Source organism: Sander vitreus, chromosome 3, assembly GCF_031162955.1.
Source record: "Sander vitreus isolate 19-12246 chromosome 3, sanVit1, whole genome shotgun sequence".
NCBI lineage: Eukaryota > Metazoa > Chordata > Actinopteri > Perciformes > Percidae > Sander > Sander vitreus.
In genome coordinates, this window is record NC_135857.1 from 28,519,572 (window position 1) to 28,544,534 (window position 24,963).

Consider the following 24,963-nt stretch of genomic DNA (forward strand, 5'->3'; position numbering starts at 1 on the left):
ATAGAGGAATGAACAGCGAGGAAGATATAAAACTGGGGCATTTGTGGTGAGGAGGAAAAAGGAGATGGGGAGAAAAGAGGAGCGTTGAAGCCACATACAGATTAAAGCTCAAACAGAAAGACCATCACACACGCACTCTCAAAACACACTTTTCAACACAACTTTCCACTAGCTCTACATAGATCTTCATTATGCGTTCAGTAGTTAAGTGTGTGGCCAGCGGTTTGGTCACAGGGTCGTGTGAGGTACACATGCACACACGCACACGCGCACACACACACACACACACACACACACACGCGCGCGCACACACACACACACACACACACACACTTAATAACTTAGGCATTGCCCTTCATATCAACTGACTGACACAGACAGTATGAATAAAGATGCAGTCATGAGCATGCTTAACCCTCATGTTGTCCTCGGGTCAAATTTGACCCGTTTTCAAAGTTTTTTTATATCAGAAAATATGGGACGTCGATAAAGCGCTGAAAATGTAAAAAAAACTAAACAAAAAAAACAAAAACAACAAAACAAAATGTTAAAAAAGCAACAACAAAAAAACGGTCAAAACCGCAAAGAAAAGCGTCAAAAACATTGGGGAAAAGAGTGAAAAAAACGTCAGAAAAAGCGATTAAAATGTTGAAAAAAGTGACCAAAACAATAGAAAAAAACCCACTAAAATGTAAAATACAAAACTTTGAAAAAAGTGACTGAAACATTGAGATAAGGACAACAAAAGTGTTTTTTTTTCATGGTTGACGGGAAGACAACACAAGGGTTTAAACACTTGAGGGAGAAGAAATGAAATTATTTTCTTCCCCAGCTTGCTAACAGTGTGCCTCTTGCTACCCTGTAGTTAGAGCTTATTTTATATGTATCATTTATCAGGTAAAAAAACAAAGATGAAGTTCAATTCTTAGAAATGAAATCATCTAAACAGGCATTTGGCTGACAGGAAGGCAACGTGCTATAGGTGGATGAGTTATTTAGCCAGTTACACACAGTATGAAGCTGTTCGAATTGCAAAATATTGTTTGCATTTACATTAACACACACCCACAATAGGGGATGGCCCGCCCAAATTAAAACAGAAAACTATTTTTGGTCATTACTGTAGACCCTTGTAATGAATTTGGACAGAACGTTTAGAAAGTTGTTGGTCTGCCAGCTTTGAATGTTCGGAAAGACCAATGTTCCAGGTTTTATTTGCATGACATTCTTTATCATACAAATTGGTGTGCATAAGTTTTCATACAATATCATACAAACCTGTTCATGAGAATGCGTTGCAGGGGTTCATAAAAACTTAACCTTTGGAACTATAACCAGAGAGATATTTAGGTCCTGGTCAAATATAAATATATGTCATAAGTAACTCATAAAAAGGACTTAGAGAGTATGGCTCTTTATCAACCTAGCACACTCCGACATGTTCTCGCATAGCTGGTTACCTGTGAAAGCACAGCTGGAGACACAAGCTCATTGATAGGGATCTAGCAGTCAAACAGCAAAAAGGATACAGCTGGAGCAGCATTAAATCATCCACAGCATCCTGCAATATGCTGAGCTAATTGTTCTCTGTAGTTACAACATCCAGGGATCAGAGTGTGTGTGGTTCTCTACAGCAAATTCAACCAACCTCAAGCACCGGCCCTGGCTTGCCTCAGGCTTATCGTCTCAAGATCAGTGACTGGCTTAAGTCACTGTAATTATAGAGAACTGATGAAACATTTACGTCCCAACTGCCACCTTTATATGTTTCTCAAGAATTAGGATAATTTGTGATTGTTTCACCCTGACCTGAAACTACGTAATATGTTGTATTTCTTTGTAATGGAGTTTTCCCAGCGTAGCTTAACACTGTAACTGTAAACCTCTGTTCAATTCTCAGGACCAAACCAGCCCCACAAAGGCCTTCCATGGTTGCCCTTTCAGGACTGATACCAGTATAGATGGGTTTTTCCCCTGAAGCTGCCACAGCCAAGATTTCTGCCTATTTTCGTAATTTATTTTCAAGGGGGTTTCATGCCAAATAGGCTTTAATATCCCACAGTATTTTAGTATTGTCAGTGTGGGAAAAACTCTGAAACGTCAAGTACACCAGAGGACATTTTTGTACCAGGCTGTAAACATGTTTATTTCTGCTGTAAAGTTGGGCATTTTTAACGTGGGGGTCTATAGGGATTACACCCTTTTGGAGCCAGCCTCAACTGACCATTCAACACACAACAGTGAGTGGAGGGTTTTGTAGTCCCTCTGCTTCTCTCTAGCTGATCGCCTTTAATGTGTCAGTTTCAGGAGTCTCAGTCTTCCAGTTAAACTTTCAGTCATATCATATTAATGTTTAAGCGTCACCTTTATGGTGTTGATCCCGGACCTCCAGAATTTGGATTAAATAGCTCATGAAAATAAGGTTTGAAGGCTACAGCTGGTTTTTCAGTGTGTCAGATACAGATATTTGATTAACATTTATATGTTATGACTAGGTGATTAAAGGACTTGGATTGGACATCCTTAGTTTTTAGGAGTATGTTGGGTAGGTGTCTGTGAATTTCTAGGGCCAGCTTTTTGTTCTTTTCTCTATTTTGTTTTGGCATTTCTTTAAAGAACATCAAAAGTCAAATCTGTTGATTATTCTTTTTTTCTCCTTCTCACAAGTTCACTCTCCTTCTTGCTCTCTGTGCCTTCCAGACAGATAGAGTGCTGATCTACTGATTTGTCTTATCTGAACATTTGTGATCAAACCGTGGCCACACACACACACTCACCCCTTAAGGCACAGGGGGCTGGCAGCACAGACGCAACACACACATCTGGTCTCAGTCACAAGTAAAGCTCTCTTTATCCCTACTGACCAGTCCTCTCTTTGGACTCCATCTTAAAGTTCCTCTTCAGCAGTCCACTTCAAAGCTGACGACTGACATATACGAGCAGTGAGGTTGAGTATGTTTTACAGGCATGTTTTTATGAGCTTGTGTTTCTAACGAGAGAGAGCATGTTACAAAAGCAGAGGACTTCTAGAGGTCAGCTGGATAAACATACAAGTTGTGTGTATAGAGTTGAGTGTGGGTTCAAGAGAAACCATTATGTGATTTAGGGCCTACAGTATATTTATCAAAGTTCCAAGAATTACACTTAAAGCGTAACTCTTGCCAAAATGCAACCTAGGGTCATTTTGTGAATGTACCCGAGTCAAACTTTCGTTTAAAAGCATATTTAGGACAGAAGCGTCACTTTTAAGATTTACCGTATTCTCGTTTTTCGGTCAAATGGCCTTTTGAATGGGAGTGCTAGGGGCACTTTTATGCTAGCCTCAAAATAGCTATTTTTAAAACACTAAGAAGGCTCGACACAACATGAAACTTTGCTCGAAGTATCACCAGGGGCTCTACACCTTAACTACACTATATATACTAAATCTGTGGCTACTTGTTTTGATATCGACTCGTTTTGACTGCCGAGGTGGTAGCAGCCGGCAACAACTGCCCTCGTTTGAGCTGATGATTAATTAATCTTGTTGATTCTGTACAACGAAAGTGGGCACCAACACTCTGCATGATATACACTGCCATCTCAAGGTTCACCACCGATTCCGGCTTCACACGCACACCTCCGCATCCAATAAAGACAACGTCAGTCATCTCCTGATTGTTCAGCTGAACACCAGCATCGATCAACTTCTTCTGCGCCTCAGAGCTTTATGAGCAGGCCATTGAACCGCTATCTAACATAGCACCAAGAGTCACTTTGTTTTCAACTTTAACAGGGGTATAAAATAAACTGTCACTGCTCCTGAGTTTTTGAGTATTCTGAATGACAACAGTCTCTGACTTATCCAAATCCTTCACTTTGTCAAACAGCTCAGCTGCATCGTTAACATGGGAGTTTTTGTCATGACCTGTATGGCCTCGCTCAGCGTACAGGCCAACTAGTTTCCCTGTGAGTTGTCATGAGATGGGAGTTCTCTGGGGCACAACCAGCTTGCATCATGGCCGGGCTTGAAACATGTGAAGCGAAGACGGTTAGAACGGCAGCGTGACTCAGTGGTGTGGCTCTTATCATTACAGACCTGACAACTTGTTGCATGGACATGAGGCTGGCCGCGGATCTGTCTGCCACCTCGGCGTGCGGCGGGCCTTGCGTGTCCTACCTGCACATTAGACAGCAGCTCTCTGAGCATTGACATCATCTCGCCAAGCATAGCTTCGTTGCCTGGCTGTTGACCCAGCGGCAACTGGTCCTGCGGTGCAAAGGATGGGGACGGTCTCTGATACTGTGGCAGCGGAGAGAGAGTTTGTTGTTGATGCTGTGGCATGGGAGGCACATATGACTGCTGACACTGAGACAGGAGAGAGAGAATGTTGCTGGTTCTGTGGCAGGGCAGATGAAGGGGAAAGAGATGGTACGCCCAGTAAAGAGAGAGCTGGAGGAGAGAGGACATTAGCACAAGACTTCTCCATGTTGGAAGTGTCGCGGGACTCTGTGTGTGTTTTATGGCAAATCAGTGCAGCTGCATGAGCCTTGGGCACGTGAACTTTCGCCGAGGACACCTGCTCACGCTGGTACTCATCTACCCTCTCCTGTACTTCCTTTGTTGTCCATTCATGTATCTGCTTGTATTTGAACACAGACGCAAGCTCTAGATCCGGGCAGTGCTTCACAAACATCTTGGCAATCTCTCCTCCCATATTCTCCATGTGTCTGCCCTGACGCTCCAGACCCTCTTCGGCTACATCGGCAGCCTTGTTAAGGCGTAGCCAGTAATCAACGGGATTCTCTCTCTGATTGGGCATTGAGTTTGAGTTGAGTAAAAATCTTGGAGGGGCAGGCATGAGGATGTGCTACTGAAATACTGTGTTAGCATGCTATATATGACTTCTGTTGTGCATGAAGACTGAAGTGAGGGGTCACTCCTCAGGCCTATCTTAACTATATCCCTGGCTTTCCCCATCAACCTCCCCATTAAAACTTCTGGCTGCGATGAAACATCACACTTCTGTTTCTTGATGTATGCTTTCATCAACTCAACCCATTCAGTCACTGTGTATTTGTCAGTATTATCACCCCTGAAAATGATGGGTTCCTTGTCAGACTGAACAACAACGCTAACCTGTGTGTTCTCACTAAGTGTACTAGTACCACCACTAGGCTGGGTGTTCTGGGCGTTGTGTAGACTGAACTGTGTGTCATTTGTATGGTGCATGGGAGAATTACCCTGACCAACCCCACTAATAATGCCATTAGAAACAAGTGAGGCTGTAATAGACTTGCCTATCTGTGAGCCTAACAGTGAGATTATATCAGTTAACTGATGCAATGTGGCATTTTCATCTACAGGAGTTGAATGATGCGGCTTATCTTGCGACATATGCCTAGCAGAATCCGTCGGGTCCTGCTTCAACCTTAAATCCCTATTTCCCGTAGGCAACACAGGAGAAGCACCCACATCCATCCCAACAGACTCCCTAGAGTTTAAACAACCACCCATCAGACCTATACCCCTCCCTAAAGAGAAGTGGCTAATGTCAGACTCATCATCTAGCTTCAACTTACTAGCCATTTCACTACAAAAACAGAAATGAGAAAAATATACAGTAAAAACAAAATTCAGACTTGAAAATGTAATCACAACAGTTCACTCAGAATCCTCAGTCATTAGACCATTGTCAGCCCTGAGTACCTGACCATGATCAAAACTGTAGTACAGATTGTTCCCATAGAATTCCACGCAGCTCCCTCGGCGTGGCGATCTGCATCAAGCTGATCTGGAATCACGAGGTCAGGGCACCAGTGTAACGACGGTCAAGCATCAGGGGAACAGAGGCGAAATGTTGAATTTTTCTTCTTTCTTTATTTTTCCTTTGGAAAATAAATCAGAACACTGTCTTCAGGCTTTGGTGTAAACATTTACAGCATCTGCACAAGCAAAATATAAAGAATGCATTGCATTACATAGGTTACATGTACTACGTCAATATCCCATTGTACACTATCAGTGCTTGCTAGCAAGCGAGGCACGCCAGACAGAATGTTAACACACGTGGAACGTCAACTAATTAACGTTAGGGAATACTCACTTAACATACGCTGTTGTCTCATACATATACCGAAACTGTACTGAGATTAAACATAAACACATGATAGACACTGAGTAATATTGCTTCCAATGTATGGACGTGACTAGCGGAGTTTATGGCTAGCCACGTTAGCCTCAGTATACAGAAACTCACGGTCAAAAAGAAACATTAACAAACTTTCTGTCAAACCATGCAAAATGCAGTACAGTGCATGGGAATAATATAACCCATGAGATACATCGAAGTTATCAACCTAAACATCAATTTACTTTTAGAAAACTGATATACTGGTTGAAGTACTTTGTACACTGAACCTACCCGATCAAAAGTATACAGCTTCTCTGATCGGGTAGGGAAGTAACGCGAGACTACACGCAGCAGATCTGTAGTACACCAAGTGGCCAAAGGTGGCTCCATTCACAACTATTAAACAAGGCTGTTCATTTTTGGCAAAAATCATATATAACAATACACTACATTTTTAACTCTGTTACATATGTCCCCAAAAGGAAACTTTGTCAACATCTGTTTTATCTAAAAATAAATGTCTGTTTGTTCATCACACTTCAATTTTATTGCTGCAAAATGGGATTGTCAAGCAGACAAACTGACCAACAAATATATAAGATTGATACAGATTGATACGTATATGTATATATCGAATACGTATTGCCATGGAAAATATCGCAATACTATGCTGTATTGATATTTCTCCCCACCCCTATAGCCAGACATTACTCCACAGCGCAGCGGAGTAGCTAAAGTTAGCTAGAAGGCTATGTTGACAGTCATAAAAGCCCATGCTCACGCAAAGCTCTGTACCCGACTGACAGCCACCCTATCTCGGCTTAAAATTACTGCAACAACCGCTAAAACATCTTGACCTCGCCATCCTCTCTACCCGACTGACAGACACACTTTCTCGGTTTAAAATTACGGCAACAACCACTAAAAACATCACAGCCTTGCTGTCCTCTCTCCGACTGACAGCCACACTTTGTCTACTTAAAATTAGAACAACCGCTAAAAACACCACTAAAGTTACCTTGCCGTCCTCTCTACACGACTGACCGACACACTTTCTCGGCTTAAAATTATGGCAACAACCGCTAAAGTTTCCATTATGAGGAAGTCAAACTTGCGGTGTCTATCATAAGGCTGTCAAGGTGGCTCGCTTGCCTGGTCCTCCGGTAAAGCAGTTATCGTGTGTTAGCATGGCGGCGTTAGCCAGGAACAGCTGGGATCACTTCACTGGCTGTGTCTCAATTGTTTTTGCAAGTAATTAACTCAAGTACTCTATATAATTCAATGTGAGTACACAAATGTTAAAATGCCTGAAAATACCCGTCCCGAGTAGCTGTGATAAATTAGCCTGAAGATAATGCTTACCTGTTCAGGAGGAAATTAGCCAACTCGGTGTCCTTATGGGAACTAAGCTGTCTCCATCTTTCAAATACATTCCAATATTTACCCGGGGTTTGTTATGTCTCATGTCATGCAACTGTTTAAAAATATGCCATGGTTTTTTTAGGTTGGGTAAAATCTATCTAGCGCGCTGGGTTTTACAGGTAGGCTATTCCTAGCAACCCGGCCGGGCTGTCAAAGTGGGCAGATAACAACACACAGGCCAAAACACAAACGTCACATAACGGAAATTTCAAAGGAGAAAGTATTTCAACTTAGCATGTTTCCTTAATATCTGATGACATATTGTGGTCATTTTTGGATTTAATACAGTAAATATTGCACATTTTTAAGATCACATGATTGAAGTTTAGTCACAGAGGAATAACGGACACAAGGACTTGCTCTTCATTTTCCCCAAGGTATTTAATTTAATCAATTTAATATTAATCCATTGATGTGGTTGCAGGTGTACAGGGTAATGACCCTTTTAATTACATTGTTAAGCTATAAATATACACGTTTTCTCACATTTTAGGCTCACAGCATCTATATTCCATTAAAGAACCTTGTTGACTTTTCTTGTAAATAAACAAAAATTGTAGTTTCATCAATATTTTTTCATCAAAGCACACTATGTATGTGTGTGTGTGTGTGTGATTTCTTACTTTAGTCAGTAACTACATGATAGCAGCTGTGTAAGAGAAAACCGTTTTTGAGGGTGGCACAATACTAGCACAAACATTGGCAATGACAATCCAAAGAAATATTGATGTTGTAAAATCAAACATAAATGTACCCACGTTTGTTTGTGTGGGTTTCAGTGTCTCCCCTTGTTTACCCACATGGATGGACTTAACTTCCCAAAGTCCATCCAGTTCTTGAGGTCACATCCTCACAGAGTTCCAGTATCCTCTCTACTGTTGACATTAGAGGCCTGTCCACTTCCACGCCTATCTAATCCTGACGCCGTCCCACAGAGGACACCCAGTCCAGATTCATTCACTGTGTGTATCGTTGAGGTGTAACAAATGTGTTGAATTGCATTTACCTTCTTATAAAACATTAGCAAATCTATAAATCTAAAAAACATTCAGTTTCATAGAAACCCAAATCCAGCTTCAAACTAACAAACAAAAATCAAACGTCTGAGACATTCTTAAACAAAAATGAAGGAGAGAAGACAGTGTGCCGTCGCTGGTGTGTCGATGTTTGGTTCTGCTCAGTCTTCCGAGGCTGCTCAGTATGGCTTCTTCTGCTCAGAACACACACACACACACACACACACACACACACGCACGCACGCACATGCACACGCACACGCACACACAATCACAGATTACATATTGTTTGCACTGAAGGCAATGGTTAAATCAAAAAGGTTTTGTTTTTATTTCATCTTACCTGCACAGATTTTTTGTTTGCTGTGAAGAAATTAAATAATAATTACTTTTTCAGGCTTCACATGTCAAAATGATATAAACACAGTGCTATTGATGATACTTTCTTTGATGTTCCTTTTGAATCTAGTGTGTTTAATTCAAACTATTTACTGTATCAATATGACAGTATCTTTTTAAAGACTCCTCACACTCCAGCATCATCATGCTGAAATATACTTTTATTGGCCTGTTTGTATGAGAGTCACCACACTCACCTGAGTGCAGGTAACGCAGCAGCACATACAGGACGACCACCAGTGTGACCACTATGGTGCCAACAGTGAGGTAAAACATCCAGCTGATTGGCTCTGAGAAAACAGACATGAGTTAGCTGTCAGATATGTTCCTCTGCTGCCACAGTGTGGTAGCTCACAGTACTACAGTGCATTGAGCAGGACTGGTTGCATTGAATCAGTAGTTCCACTTTGTTCACAAACTTCGTTTTACAGATAATGTTGGGAATAAAGAAATCACACAAGTACAACAATCTAAGTAAATATTAACTGACATTAGTTATATTAAGTTACCTTCAGTGTTTCAGACTAATGGAACAACACTTATGATGGCGGCCTGGATTCACCCGAGGGGAAGTGCAGGGGTGAAGTGAACAAGGGCACGTTTAACCACTAGAGAAATGCAGCGTCTGTATCCTCAACTCACCCTCAACAGTCAGAATGAAGCTCTTTTTGATGGGCACTCTCAGGGACTGATGGGAGACGCTGCATGTGAACTGTCTCCCTGAGTCCCCGAGGGAAGCCTGGAGGTAGAAGAAAGCCGTCAGCGAGTAGGTCTTGTCCTGGTTGTGTTTGTGGCTGGACAGCAGAATGTTCTGGAGCACCTTGGGGAGAGGGGCGCCCACCCTCTGGCCTGACACTGCCGGGTCCTGCATGTGCCAAACTATCTCCACATCCAGAGGGTAGTAACTCTCTGCCTCACAAGCAACCTTCTGCTCCCCGCCCTCCTGCAGCGAGAGAGTGGGTCCGACGTTGAGGGAGACACGGGGAGGCTCTGAGGAGAGGGGAGAATAAAATGTCATGAAAATTTCCATTTTGAGTTTTTACTCCAGCTGCTAATGTGTGCCAAAACAAATATCTTCATCAGAGGGAGAGTTACTTCTATTGACTGTTGCTCAGACAAAACCTATGATGGGTGTTTTTCACTATTGTCTGTGACAGTTTATAGACTAATTAATTAATCAATCAATCAAAAGAATATTTGAGAGATTCAGATTACAGCCTTATACTGTATCTTAATATCTAGAAGCAAAGAAGTGTGGCCTATATGAAGTAAAGAATATTAATTAGACCATTATGTTAAAAGTTAAGCCTTTTTAAAAGACTAGTTTGACATTTTGTAAAGTATTCGCTTTTTTGCTACTAGAGTTAAGATTAGAAGAATGGTATCAATCTCCTCATCTAACTTTTAGCAAACGAGTGTATTTCCCAAAATATCCTTGATTTGATTCAGTCATATATTTGGTAACTGCTACTAACTGACTGTTAGTACTAATTTACTACTACTAATTGTACTGTTATGTGTTGCAAGAACCATTAGTACTATTACTAAAAATGATGACAATAATTATATTGAGCAGGCAAGTTCATTATTTACATTGGGAATAGTAGTCTGACAAAAACTGGTAAGTGGTAGACCTTTTTTGTCAAAATAAGACTATTAATAGCCTATTAGTCTTGCCTGACTGAAACTAGTATTCTCTCTTTGACTGTTCTTCACCTTCAATATGCAGACTTATATCAAGACTGACGAACAGCGGAATCACTGACACCGAACAAACGTACGTCCCTTCACTGCTCATCTTGGTGAAGGGGAGGCTATAGGAAGCATCCCCGCCTGCTAGGCTCCTCAGCCCAACCCCAGACCCCTGGGTCTGTCCTGTGCGGCTGGTATGACTAAAGAGTCTGGTTCTCTCTCCACGATGCTGCCAGTGCCACTCCACAGTGACGTTTGGTCCTTTGTGGTCAACAGCAAACTGGCAGTGGAGCTTTTGTTGGGAGCCGAGGCCTGCTCTCACTGATGGAGATTGTGTTTTAATCACCATGGCAACTATGGACACAGATGTGACAAGACAAAGGCACACAGAGATATATTTAGTTCTTAGACATGAAGAAACGGGATTGCATTAAACTGAGATATGGGACTGATGTTAACTGTGGAGTAAAAAGTGTTTATATTCATCAGATTAGTATCAGTGTCCCATTATGTCCCATAACCACTGGTACATCATTATTATGATGATTATCCTGGGTTTCTGTTCATTCTCAAGTCTCACAAGAATATAGTTGCAGCAAAACTTAACTTACTATATATATATATATATATATATATATATATATTTATTTATTTTATTTTTTTTATCCCAAAATGATTCAAATGAAAGACATTGTGTTGAGTGTTACCTGTTGTGGTGAGTATCTCTCTGTCCCCGATGGCAGGCCACTTGTGGTAGTCCTGCTGTCCTGGTGGGGGTTGGTCAGATGGGCATCTGAGGAAGCCGGTGACTGTGAACAGGCCCTTGGCGTGTCTGAGCGTGCAGCTGAACCAGTGGTTGTACTCTTGGGCCCCTCGAACTGGCCAGCTGACATGAATGCCCTCTGTACTGTACCTACGCAGCTCACACTCCAACTGCTCTGCTTCCACTCCCTCTACGTAGCGCTGCAGGTCCAACTTAGATCCTAGAACAGAATAGAATACATTAGAATGCAATCATTTTCAGTCTGACTGCTCTATACGCTGCAGGTCTTACCGGTGATCAGGAAAGTGAGGGCATGTGGGTTAACAGGAGTGTCTCCTTTTTGACCAAATTGCAGCATAGCCTCTCTGTGGATGAGCTGAGTCTCGGTGTGACCCATATTATTCACAAACACATGTTCATCAAGGAACTGACAGGGCAGCCATGCCACCTGATGAACACACTGCACAGCTGAGAGAGACAGAATGAATCAGTACAGTCAGCTAACATATTGTACATACTGTAACATACTGTAGTATAGAATAGTATAGTATAGTAGCCATTTCATTCATGTCTTATGGGCTAGTAGCCTACACAAACTTGAAAAACGTCCCAAACGGTTACAGCTTAAGAAAACAACTTACCTGCACATAGATACAAGTAACTAAGTATCTTTAAGATTAGACCCATGATTATTCATCGGTAGAAATATCTTCGTGTTGCTCGACCACACCGAATTGTGCAGTAGAAAGATATACTTTCACTTTCATTTTACAGGAAAGAAAACTTGCTTAGCCTGCCTCTCGCATCACGTGACATGTTAGGCAGATACCACTGACTAAACGTTTAAAAATGTATAGCCTACAATATCGGCTATGTTATTAAATTGGAACATTTAAAATGATACAATGAGTGTCTGTGTCGTAGGCTACATATTGGTAAATGGTCATTCCTAGGCTATATGTTTGGTGTAAACTAGTGTAGGCTATGCCGTATGTTACACATAAAAATCAGGAAACCAAAGATAAAGCGCACTGTCCTTGTTGTAGCTCCAAAAACATGTAGCGCTTAATAATTATGTATCGTGGTCGTGGACGTTATTTAACAGGCGGTTTCGTTTATCTCTTCGTGTGTCTACCTGCAGTACTGAGTTCATCATGTTGTGGCGCTGTGAAGATATCTGAACCCCTGAGAGCAGCGGGGTCTCTCTTCTCTTTTGAGACACGCTGATGCGGAAGAGCGGAAGCGCTTTATACGAAATTGTTGACATGCTACTGAAAGCCTGAAAACGTGCGAAACGCGAATTATGTTGACAGATATGGTATTGTGCGCAGTAGGCCTACCCTAGTGGTTTAGTAGACTATATAGACAATATTCTGACCGGCACGCTGTGGTAACGTTTATGAATGGGAATTGAAAACTGGACTAAAATTACCTACCTATCTTAGTTTAGCTGCATCCAGCAGCTGCGACATCGATGATGAACAGGGGTAACGTTAACTTTTTGTACAATAGCCTAACGTTATAGCCCTAAAACATGCATGCCTTTCTAAATGTGTAAATGTGACTACATTTAATTCAGAATCTTTTAATTTTTAAGCTGCCGTCTTTACCAGCAATGCTGTAGGCTTACGTGGTATGTTGTGATACCGCTTGGTGTCGGTCCGGGCCGAACACCGTTTTAGTGGCATTCACACCACCGCGCGGTAACTCGCCGCCTCCGGTCAGGGCAAGCGGGTTTGATCACGGCGGTAGGGGCACGAAGCGGTTGCCGTCCACGTTTTTCTTAGACGCGGAATGATTGTGCAAAAGAATTTGACGTCATAGCCGTTGTATACGTTCTCTTAATACATCTATGGTTGTATATGGTTTTTATGTCACGGCTATGAACCAATCAGATTGCTTGATTTGAGCTACCCGTTTTATAATTCAAAAATAAGACTTAAGTCTGTCTTTCGAATCTAGGTAAAACTCTTCAGTTCGGTATAAACAGCATAATTTAAAAAAATAGACAAAATTAGTAATTCAATCTGTATATTCATTGATAATTAAAATAATTTTTAGTTGAATCACTACTTGTGTACACAACTGTCCTCTTATTTATAACCGCTAACAAAATATCCGAATTGGATGATAAGCTGTGCATGAATGAATTAAATACTAATTCAAATAAGTCTTTTCCTTAGTTTTGACCCTGCTCTCTTGTGCTTTAAGATGTGGCTATTCTTCAGGGTGCTTTCCTCCTGGCTGATAAACTCTGTCTCCCCTCATCCCTGTCCTCCCTTGAGAAAGCTGACTGGAGCAGGGTGGGACATCTGGTCCTGGAGGCAGTCAGAGAAATCTGTGGAGAGGATGTGATAGCGGCTGTCAGCTGGATAAAGAAATTAGTATGTGCTCTGTGGTTGAAGGTGTTGTGCAGGGAGACTGGAGAGGACATAGAGATGGCCTGGAGGGAGAACCCTTTCTTCCCCCTCCAGAACGGCCTCCCTGACGTCAACCATGTTGTCCTGCTGGAAGTGGTGAGGTCGATGCCAGCTGCTCAGATATTTGCCCAATTCCTCTTCTGTCTACCTCAATCTCGGATCTGTACTGAGCTTGAAAGGCTAGTGCAACACGTGAGGAGCAGCCCTACTAGAGAGGATGATGTTCGACTTTTTCTGGAGGTGTGGTGGGAACTGTGGAAAGGCAGAGATGAGCAGGAAGCGGGAGGAGAAGATAGCATAGAGACGATATTCGGCAGACAATTTGCTCGTTTGTCGTCCGAGTCTCCAGGTCTGTCCCCTCAGGCTGCCAAGAGGTTCAAGCTAGACGCATCAGATCCACCCGTAGGGCCGCCAACCGCTGATGTCCTGCACATTCTCCTTCATGCACTTAAAGACATAAAAGATCACATAACTACAACAGACCTTTGCCTCCAGGCCCTCTCCATTTCTCTTGATGCTCTGTACACAGCCTTCCTGATAGACCAAGCAGTCATGCTTCCCACCAAAGAGAAGATGCACATCCTATCTAAAGAAGTCAGCATCAGGGAAAAGAAAAATGAGAAACTGAGTCCTGAACTTATTCAGGAGGCTCAGAGAGACCTACGTGCGTCTCACACACCATCGCAGTTTCAACCCAGCAGGATGAAGCTTGGAGAAGCTTTGAAGATTATAACAGAACTTTCTCAGTTTTGGCAAAACAATGGGCTCCTGAAAGTGCATGACGGCTCTAGCTACTCAGCATTCAAACTAGAACAAAGTGTCCAGAGAGTGCTGACAGCTCTACAGAAAGCTGAAGTACCTGAAACTATGACTGAAATGGATGATCAAGAGCCTGAGAAGAATAAACTCAGGGGTTTGCTGGAGTCACTGGCGTTCCCTGCTACAGAGAGCACCCCTGATGTGAACGCGAGGGTCACCGCGATCATCATCAATCACCGCCTGGAGGACTATCAGAATTTTGCGGTGTTATTTGCCAGTGAGCAGAGTTGGGCTGCTCATGATGAGCTCTGGATAAACTGCTTGGAAAAGAACCAAGCAGCCTTCCAGCAGCACAACACACTGATCAAACTAACCTCCACCCTCCTAAGTAAACTCCACAGTGAGAGCCCAAATGTGAGCCAGTGCAGGAAGCTGATGAAAGTTATTGCAGACATTTTCTCTGCGCTTTCCTTGGAAGACAAGAACAAAGCGTTGGCTGCCATGTTGAGACTGTCCAGCAGGGGGTTCTTTGGGCGCTCCGTCCCCTCCGCTGTGACCGCCGGGTTTGAACAGGAGCTCAACATGGCCTTCAACTGCATCATCCAAGGACGGGGTGGAGCGTCGGCAGCGACGTCGCAGGGCAATCTGAACACCGCAGTCTCTCTAGTAGCTCGCGTTGCATTTCAGAACCCAGAAGCAGCTTTGAGGTCTTGTTGTCATTCAGCTATTTTCAATAAAGGCGCTTTCTCTCTTATGGCTAAGATCCTGCAGCAGCTGCCTGGACTCAGAGGACAGAGGGAAAGAAAAGACGAAGCTCAAAGTAATGAAGATGAAAGCGGAGAGGCAGAGGAAAGTGTACATGAAGGAAAGGATGCTCTGAGTGGCAGCGCTCTACTCTGCAGGTGTCTACAGGAGATGATCGAGACCAAATCGTTGTCAGCAAATGAGAAGGAGCAGCTCCTCAAGTGTCTGGGTCTGCTGATGATGCCTGTCATGACAGTGGAGGGAGAGGAAGAACGGAGGCAAAGTTTTCTCACACCTCAGGAGGTCGTCAACATCTTCGTCCTGCCCAACCTCTCCACTACGGGTGAGTGTCCCATGATAGTCATATTCACTAATTTATCTTTCCAGCCTTAAATGTTAGTTTATGAATCGTCTCCGTTTTCAAAATGGCACTATAAATTGCATGTTAATGAGGCAGCTAGACAAATATGATGCTGATATTGAATGAATAAGCGATCAGTGATATTAAATACTAGACCTTACTATTTGTATTGACTATCATCAGCTTCATTCCAAAAGTTTTAGCATTGGTTCGACAAAATGCTCAAATTCCCCTCATTAGCTTTTTCTCTAGCTATCAACCACTACTTTCAACGTCATCAAATGAAGATCGCTTAGCCTACTTGTCATAAGAGATTTGTGTAAACCAAAGAAAAGGTTACAGTTTACATATTGACAAGTGCAGCTTTAAGGATTCTTTGTCTATATTATGTGTTCATGTAAGGAAAATTACATTGATTGTCTGCTCCAACGTACTTCTTTGTATTTCTTCCAGCTAAAAGCTGCTTTGATATAGAATTGAGTCTGCAACTACTTCACACTGCTTTGTCTGTGGACGTCCAGGAACCAGCCTTGTCTCATCACTGGGTGCTGGACTGCTCTCCCTTTCCCCTTCTCTATGTCCTGGCCCAGCTGCTCAACCAGACTCTGAGGTTTGTAAGATGAGTGTTCTTCTGGCCTTCAATCCAGATCCAGATACCTTCTTTAATTTGACACGTATCCATTGAAATCTCGCTAGATGTTGGGAGCAACCACGACAGAGCACTGTCCACCACTGGTCCATGGACACCAAGGAGCTGCTGGTGTCGGTGCTGACCACACTGGGGCAGGTGGTGGGTGCCGAGGTGGCGGCGGACCCCAGCAGCTGGTCCAGAGCTTTGTTCTGGCTCCACAACAAAATGGAGGGACTGGACTGGACCATTCAGTTCCACCTAAAGCCCGTTTGGGGGGAACACTTCAAAAACGAGGTTCCGTCATCTCTGCTGACTGTGTGTGATCTACCTGAGCAGGTAAGAACCAATCTGGATTAACCCTTAATCTTGAGTTTCTTTTAAAGGCATTAAGGTATGAGGGTATCATTGTTCCTTGATCTCCAAAAACCCAGACTTCCTGCCTAAATGCAACATATTTGTCTGTTATGATGAACTTGAAAGGGTCACCCCACCTATTTTACATGTTTGTACTAGGGGTGTGCAAAAAAAATCGATTCAAATCGAGATTCAAGCTTGACAGATTCAAAATCGATTCATAGAATTCCAAAAAAATCGATTCATATTTTTTTTTTCTTTTAGTTTTGACACTATTGTCCTGAAATGACATTACCTCGCGATTCCCATAGATGGCGCTGCGTCAAATTCACACTGACGCCTGGGCACTCTTGTCATAATCAGAAGGAGTGCATCGGAGGTTGTTCAGTCGGCGCAAACAATGGCAAACCTCACAGAAAGAATTGTTCAACCTGCTCCATCCCATAGGTGTATTAAGAGAACGCTCCATCCTCATTGAAGGTGAGAGTTTGGACACATTTCGGCTTTTATAACCTCGAGGGGAGGACAGAACTTGATAGGAATCATGCTATATGCAGGCTTTGCAAAGTGAAAGTATTTTGGAAACCCCACAAACTTGAGAACTCACATGGTACGCCATCACCCAGAGATTAACATTAAAGACGTGGACGAACAACAACAACCTAAAGTACCTCCTCCTAACGTGCCAGTCAACCAACGCACTCTCTTTCAATGCTCTAAACTCGGCGGTGAAATAGCAGACGAAAATTGTAAAAAAGCAATCGATTCTAGAATCTAGATCGGGAGTTTGCCGTAGCAGCCAACAACTGGAAACTTGTTACAATTTTTGTCTGCTATTTCACCACTAAATTCACTTCTGAGACTTTTTTTATGCGAGAAATCAACTGCAGCAAAATGAATGGCCAATTGCACATTTGCTCAGATGTTGTCGGACTTGAGAAGCTCCAGTCTGACGCGACAGCCAGCTGGTGGCGGCCGGGATCACTTCCCTGCCAGCTGGCCAGTGACGCTCACAGACCCCGCTGTCAGCTGGAAGTCTCTCAATAGAATCATGGACAAGTTTATTTCCTGCTCGTTTTCTGTTTGAACACATTGTCATTAATGTTAACAAGGTTTAAAGCGCCCATATTATGCTCATTTTCAGGTTCATAATTGTATTTTAAGGTTGTACCAGAATAGGTTTACATGGTTTAATTTTCAAAAATCACCGTATTTTTGTTGTACTGCACAGCTCTCTCTCACTGCTGCAGATCCTCTTTTCACCTGGTCTCTGTTTTAGCTACAGAGTGAGACCTCTTTTCTTCTTCTTCTTCTGTTCTATCTTTGATTGCACTCACACATGCAGTAGCTCAGATGTAGATCATGTCAGCTAGCTAGCTCCATAGACAGTAAAAGAGAGGCTGTTTCTCCAACTTCAGTCAGTTTCAAGGCAGGATTAGCTGGGAGACTTCTAAATGTAAATAGTTCTTTTGTAGATTATGGTGAACTTGTGTGTGTTGTAGCAGTGCTTTGCTATTGAGAACGAGGTAGCATGCTAGCGTTAGCATTAGCGTTAGCTACGAGCTAACGGTTGCGGTTAGCCAGCTCGTTTCGGCTTGTGACGTCACAAGCAGTGCCGATTTTGACCAGCTCACCCAGAGACTGAAGGCAGGATACATTCAGAAACCGTATCTCACTCAGAACAGCATGGATGGATTTTTTTCAAAGTTTGTATGTGTGTGGAAGCACCAGAGACACAAAAGAACAAATCCCAGAAAAAGTGTTTTTTTCATAATATGGGCACTTTAAAGAGACCCATTTTTCAAATTTGGATATCGTTTCAAAATTGAACGAAAAGTACACGGGTCGATACGATACCCATTAGCAGCACCTGTGAGTTTATCATGTGACAGCGAAAACGCGAAAGGCGAAGCAGTATGTCCTGTATGTCCCTTACCGGCTAACGTATTTCAAGATGGCGCATGAATATGTAGCGCCTACCCCAGTTCATGCAAATGTAAAATTTCAAGCCAAAAGGAATACTTGGAATTGATGGTGGTGGTAAATATTCATGAAAAAGGACAAGTTTATGAACGGGCAACACAGATTTTGATAATGAACAACTAAACACATTACACACTTGACCTTTAACAGAGACTGTAAAAATGGGCTGCATGTTTATTGCAGAAATGCAATAAAATAACCTTGACATAGTTAATGATAAATTGTGTGAACTTTGTTCTTTGAGATGAAGCCGACCAGCTCACCTGGCAGCATGTTATAATAATGAATAACAGTAACTACTGGTCACAGCTGATCTGAAACGTGACCTTTGTTACTGAATAGCCCAAATATTCCTGCTAATATATATCTTTGTATATCTGGTCTCCCCGTCCTCTGTAGGAGTGGTCAGGTTTGGTCCTGCCTCAATATGGCCAGGGTACAGGTCTTTTGGCCTGGATGGAGTGCTGCTCTGTATCAGACTCCCTGCAGTCCACCATGTTGTCCCGTCTTTCTCTGGACCAGCGCCGGCCCGACCACGTCAACATGTTCAGCAAAGGCCTGCTGGTGGCTCTGACCCAGACCCTGCCCTGGTGCTCGGTCCCCCAGTGGACCAGACTGCTGAGAGTCCTGAGGGAGCTGATTACCTCGGGTCGCCTCCACGTTCCCTTCTCGCTCGAGTACGTGGACTATTTGCCCCTCCTGGATCTGAGGAGGTTTTCATGCGATCTCCGCCTGTCTGTCCTCCTGCTTCGAGTCCTTCAGCTGCTCTGCGGGTCCAGCTGCTCCCACTGGCTGCCAGTAGACGGCTGGGCACACGCTGGCAGGTTATACGCCCACGCTGTGAGGGAGATGATGAACTCTGTAAGAGCCAAGCTGCCTCTTCCTTCATCTGGTGCTTTGACTGTCCCTGCTTCAACGTCCCCTCAAACACCAGTGTCTAGAGACTCCAGCCCTTCCTGCACTTCAATCAAAGCTCCTAAAATGTCCAAAGAGCTTCAACAAGCAAAAGGCTCTCCTCTGAAATCCAAAGAGTCCCAAATGGAGGAGGAGGAGGTGGAGGAGAAGACAGTTCCCAGTCAAGAAGTCCTTTTTGTACTCAGCCAGCTCTTCTGCCATGTTCAGCACATCCAGGTAAGAAATGTTAATACCATGGTCATGGAGAAGTCTTGATTCTGATTAGCTGGAAGAAGGGGAATAACTTTTTAGTAACCTATGAAGTAGGTGTTTGTTTGCAGTTCTCAATTAATGCCCCTGTATTAAACTGTAGGTAAAGACAGCAACAGGCCGAGCTAAAGATCATGGAGCTAGGGTTATTTGTGTAACGACCACCACAGATTAAAAAAAGAAATCTTATAGCTGAGAACCACGCAAATCGAAATTTCTTTGCCTACAACTTTTCAGGTATCTCTTACATAATAGAGTTTAACCAACTGGGTCATTGGAAGTCAAAATAGCATTCAATATTTTAGAATAGACTCCTCTAATGTATTCATTTTCCTAAATCTGGATGAAAGTCTCAGTGGTTAAATGTCCTTCTCCCAGGTGATGATGCCAGGAGGCCAGTGTGAACCCTTGTTCCTGTCCAGTCTGGAGATCCTCAGCCACTATGAGGCTATCATGGCCGCTTTCCCACACAGCAGCAGCCCACTGGAAAGCGACAACACCCGCCACTTCTTCTCCACCATCACAGACAACCTGGAGAACCAGGAGATGAAGGCTGTCCTGCAGCAGAAGATCGCTCAGCTTGTGTCATCAGCAGCTTAAGACACTGATTTTTCATCTGTATTCCACTGAAGAATTAGGGTTCTCCAACGCTAAAATTCTCTGTAGATTTTGAGCATGTTTGCTGATAAAATAAGGATATCATTCGTGGTCAGTGTTATACACTGCACTTGGCTAACATAAGACGTTATTACAAAGTGATGGTTTAGGAATCTGAGTGAATAAAAAGCTAATATTTCACAGCAAATGTATTTTTGTGCTGCCTCAGTAATATTCATATCTCTACTCTGAAAGTGAACTGTTATAGGTTCTTGAACAGGATGGTTTGGCTCAGATAGTATGTTTTAATTTAAGTACAAATGTATCTACTGTTAAAGGACAATTCCGGCACAAAATGAACCTAGGGGTTAATAACGTGTACCGACTTGACTGTTCTCTGGGATATGTTTTCATGCTAATCAAATGTGTCTCTAGCTTGAAACAAGCTAGCGCAAACCGCTGATTAGCTTATAACTCTAGTCTTCGGGGCACTGGTAAAGTAAAAAGAAATCGCTATTTCTATACCACTAACAAGGCTCAAAATAGCACCCCACTTCCACGGTAGCATAATGAGGGTCCCTACATACATACCGTTCGCATATACAGGCAGGCGCCATCTTGGGAAAACCGTCATGACCAGTCAAACCAGGAACGCCGTGCAACCAGTAACATAGCTCAAGCAGGGCGGGGTTTTGGGACATGCATACGTAAGCACTGCGTACTCTTCAAGAGCACAATCACTACATAATTTAAAAATATTTCAAGTAAAAAGATTGTTGAAAAAAGTTTGTGCTAAAATATTCTCTGCAAATAGTAAAGAGTAGTAACAATAGTAACCGTGCTTAACGCAACATTTAAGACTGTTGTCACATAGTAACAGCTGACAAACCACTTAAAAAGTAGTGCACGACAAACTTCTCTGTATATTGATATATTAGGGCCACAGAACAAAGAAAAAATCTGAGAATAAAGTCACAATATTTTAAGAAATATTGTGAGTCATAAAATGTCAAAAAAATGAAGGTTAAAAGTTTCTCAGTAAACTATTTAAATTTCGAGAAAAGGAAAACCAGGTCATTTTATAAACCTTCAGAAATCTTCAGTCTGCCTTCGGCCTGTCTTTGTTTCCGTCTCCATTCCCTCCCTTCTGTCGCAGGTAGAGTCTGTTAGCTTTCCTCAGCAGCAGATTAAACCAGTAGATCTGTGGAGCCAGGATCACCAGGTTACCCACGTTGCAGTGCAGAGGCAGATGGAAGGCGACTCTGTGCACGGGAATCCCAAACTGCTGGCCGTACATCCAGTACATGAAGGGGAAGACCAAGATCCGACACGTAAAGAAACTCAAGAGGACAATGATGCCATTGATTCTGTGCAGCCTGGTGTCATCAAGGCCCAGCTGGATATTAGAGGACCAGTTCAGGGTGAAACAGAAGAAAAGGAATGTGAACGAGATGGCGGAAGAAGGGGAATTATTTAACGTCTAAGTAAAAAAATAATAATACTTTAAATCTTTGTTACAAACGCAGATGGGTGTCACAGAATCTGACAGCAAATGCTTCCATGCAGGGCACGGGGGTCTCACTAAATGGTTTGAGTATGAAATTGATGTGAATCATGCGATGACCTTAACAGACTACATCTCACCCTTACTGAACACCTATGGGAGATTTTGACGTGTTAGGCCACATCTTTTGGAAGATTGGTTTTCATCCCATTTCAATGTTTTAAATATTCTAACAATTTCACTTTAAAAATTACATCAATGCATCAGTTGTAAAAAAAAAAAAACTGTCCACTGTACAAAATTAGTACTTTTACATTTCATACCATAAGTAGTAATAGTATTTTTATTATACTTGCGTACCTTTATTTAAGTAATATTTGTAAATCAGGACTTTTAATTCTAACAGTATTGTTAACACATCAAAATGTAAGTTTGAAATTCTGTCCCTGTGATAGAGTGGGCACTCAAGCTGAAAAAAAGCTAGGTATTTTCTTCAGACCTTTAAATATTTGAATAGTCACATGCCACTAGAGGGTTTTGTGTTACAGCTTCATGGTTAAATCTTATCCTCGTTAAAAAAGTTCAATTTGTATGATGTCTATATGGTTTACCTGGATGAGAATCTTTCCTATAGAGACAAAAGGAGTGCTGAACTCTGTGGTGAGCAAGCAGCCGATGAAGAAATCACCCAGTCCCCTTCTGAAGAACTGCAAATAAGACACAGCAGACTTAGTCAGCCCCTATTCTGTGTGTGTGACGTGTATATATGCCTGTTCATATGTTCAAGTCTCTACATTGTGTGCTTGTGTGATAGTAAGAATGTGTGCCTCTTTTGCAAGTGTGTGTGTTCATAATAAACTGACCAATAAGTTCTATAAAAACACCCTATGGCAGTGATTCCTCCCCATACTTGCCAGAGTGATAGGCAGGAAAATGAAAAGCAGCACCAGGTGATGGAGGACAAACATCCAGTCCTTCAGGAGGAAAGATTTCACTGTCTGAAGAGAGTGGCCGCTGTATAAACTGGAATTACCTCTGGCCTCCTGAGTATGGTAGCGGCTCAGATACATGGCATAGATGTCGTTGGCCATATAGGGAGCTCCGAACAAAACGAACCAATTGACCAGCCAGTGACTGTATGGTGAGACACCGAGCATTTTCACTGAATCAATTCTTAATATGCAAACAATTCAATCTAATGTGAAAAGACAGTAAGCTTGAGTTTTGTGTGCGTGTTGTTTTGCCACAAATATATTAACTGAGATTTCAAACGTGACCCACCTGTCAGTCATGACATCCCTGCAGGAAGTCACAACTGCGACACCAGCTGCAGTAGACAAAGAAGCATGGATAGCGGATACCAGCCTGAAGAAACAGAGTCAACAAAAATGACCAGTACTTTGTTATGCACAAAAATAAAACTGGAAAGAGACTACAAATCGTATACAGACAATTACACGAAACTCCATTAAACGTGCGAATTTATGTAGTGTCTTGCGTATCGGCACCAATGTATACATCATCAAATATTACAAATATTATAACTACTTAGCTCTCTCAGAGTTCGAAATTTGGGTCTTCGGCCGACATGTTACACACATGACCAAATAATTGAGTAAAATTCCAACTTTTAACACGGCTCATAACACCGCCAATGTGTTAACGTAACAGAATGACGACTCTTTATTTAAATAATATTGAAACGAGCCCTTGGTTCATTGTCAGTGCCGAATTTGCCAGCTCTTTATATAAACATATATATATATATATATATATATATATATATATATATATATATATATATATATATATATAAAATAGCAAGTAAATCTGCACAACGTTATTTAATTGAGAAATCAGCAAGACAACTTTAAACTGCCGTATGTCTTAAAGGAGTTCGGCGAAGTAAACCCGGCTTTTGTGGGTGCTGCTGACCTCTCACTGACAGAAACCACGTCGGCGTCACTCCAGTGTGTGAAAGTGTATTTCAGTACTTTCCTGAAGCTGTAGAAAAGCCCTGGAAAAACCACAGCTCCACAAACCAACGCAGTAAACATTATCTTAGCCGACCTCTTCCTGTAGCCGCTAAACAGCTCCAGTTACAAAACAGGGACAGAGCCTAATGTATAGCTAACTACGCAGTTAATAATCTGGTTGATTGGAACTCTTCCCAGGACTGTGTGGGTGGTGGTATAGACTGATTGACGTTTTCATGAGTCTGCTGTTAGCTTTGTTGCCCCTATGTCCCGGTGTTGCACCAAAGCCCTTATTAGAAATTATTTGGTTGCACCGAAAGCTGTGACCCATCAGAAACTGTGACAGCAGAGGGCGCTGCTGCACATCGTCTGCCCATGCGTGGTAGACAATGGAGAGCGAAGAACAAATGACAGCTTTGATTTGTGACCTTCTAAGCTCTGGCCCACCTTCAACCCGAGCAGAGGTCTAATCAGCCAGAATAACTGAACTCACCTGTGTGGGTGTTCAGAGGCTTTCAGAAGCTCAGCATTATCTGAATTTACTGTATACCACTGGATCATGTTGTTACTGGTGTTGGTCGTATCCGTGATTTATTTCAAAAAGAAATAGTCTCTGTTCCAAATGCTGTCTTCTACTGGAATAACCTTACTTCACACACTTAGACTGGAAGAAACTCTGGTGCTTAGGCTACCTTGTAAATATCTGATTTTAAATAAGGTTAAGGAAGTGACTTTTTAAAGTAATTAATGGTTATTTTTTTATCCCCATTTCTTCAAAAATATAAGAAGGACATTGATGTGGTTTGCTAATTTATTCAAATCGTTCCAGAAGATTTATGTCAACCATCCTTTTTAATTTTTGGAAATGAAATCAAACTTTACTTCAATCCTATATTCTAAACACAAACTGAATATATGTACCCTAAACATTTTTATGAACTGATTTAGGATTTCTGTCTATTTTCTGATGTCCTGGTATTTTTATAAGTTACCATATTATTTGTCAATAAATACAAAAAATTATAATAAAAAAAAAAAACCAAATGGAAATTGAATTTCACAGAC

At 42.2% G+C, this 24,963-nt stretch overlaps 3 protein-coding genes across 3 annotated transcripts; 1 reads left to right on the forward strand and 2 right to left on the reverse strand.

Moving 5' to 3' along the window:
• Window positions 1-9,010: 9,010 nt before the first annotated feature.
• Window positions 9,011-12,181, reverse strand: dhrs13b.2 (dehydrogenase/reductase (SDR family) member 13b.2). The gene is made up of 6 exons (XM_078246816.1): window positions 12,047-12,181; window positions 11,697-11,873; window positions 11,350-11,625; window positions 10,667-10,996; window positions 9,593-9,940; window positions 9,011-9,240 (listed from the first exon to the last, which is right to left on the reverse strand). The coding sequence occupies exons 1-6, from the start codon at window positions 12,090-12,092 to the stop codon at window positions 9,026-9,028; spliced, it is 1,392 nt and encodes a 463-aa protein (XP_078102942.1). The 5' UTR covers window positions 12,093-12,181; the 3' UTR covers window positions 9,011-9,025.
• A 425-nt stretch (window positions 12,182-12,606) lies between these two features.
• gemin4 (gem (nuclear organelle) associated protein 4) lies at window positions 12,607-20,630 on the forward strand. The gene is made up of 6 exons (XM_078246815.1): window positions 12,607-12,892; window positions 13,617-15,671; window positions 16,143-16,299; window positions 16,386-16,656; window positions 19,057-19,788; window positions 20,200-20,630. Exons 1-6 carry the CDS (start codon window positions 12,880-12,882, stop codon window positions 20,419-20,421), a joined length of 3,450 nt encoding a protein of 1,149 aa, XP_078102941.1. The 5' UTR covers window positions 12,607-12,879; the 3' UTR covers window positions 20,422-20,630.
• A 691-nt stretch (window positions 20,631-21,321) lies between these two features.
• LOC144515738 (TLC domain-containing protein 3A-like) lies at window positions 21,322-24,226 on the reverse strand. The gene is made up of 5 exons (XM_078246817.1): window positions 23,858-24,226; window positions 23,204-23,287; window positions 22,837-23,056; window positions 22,534-22,629; window positions 21,322-21,814 (listed from the first exon to the last, which is right to left on the reverse strand). Exons 1-5 carry the CDS (start codon window positions 23,977-23,979, stop codon window positions 21,518-21,520), a joined length of 819 nt encoding a protein of 272 aa, XP_078102943.1. The 5' UTR covers window positions 23,980-24,226; the 3' UTR covers window positions 21,322-21,517.
• Window positions 24,227-24,963: the final 737 nt, after the last annotated feature.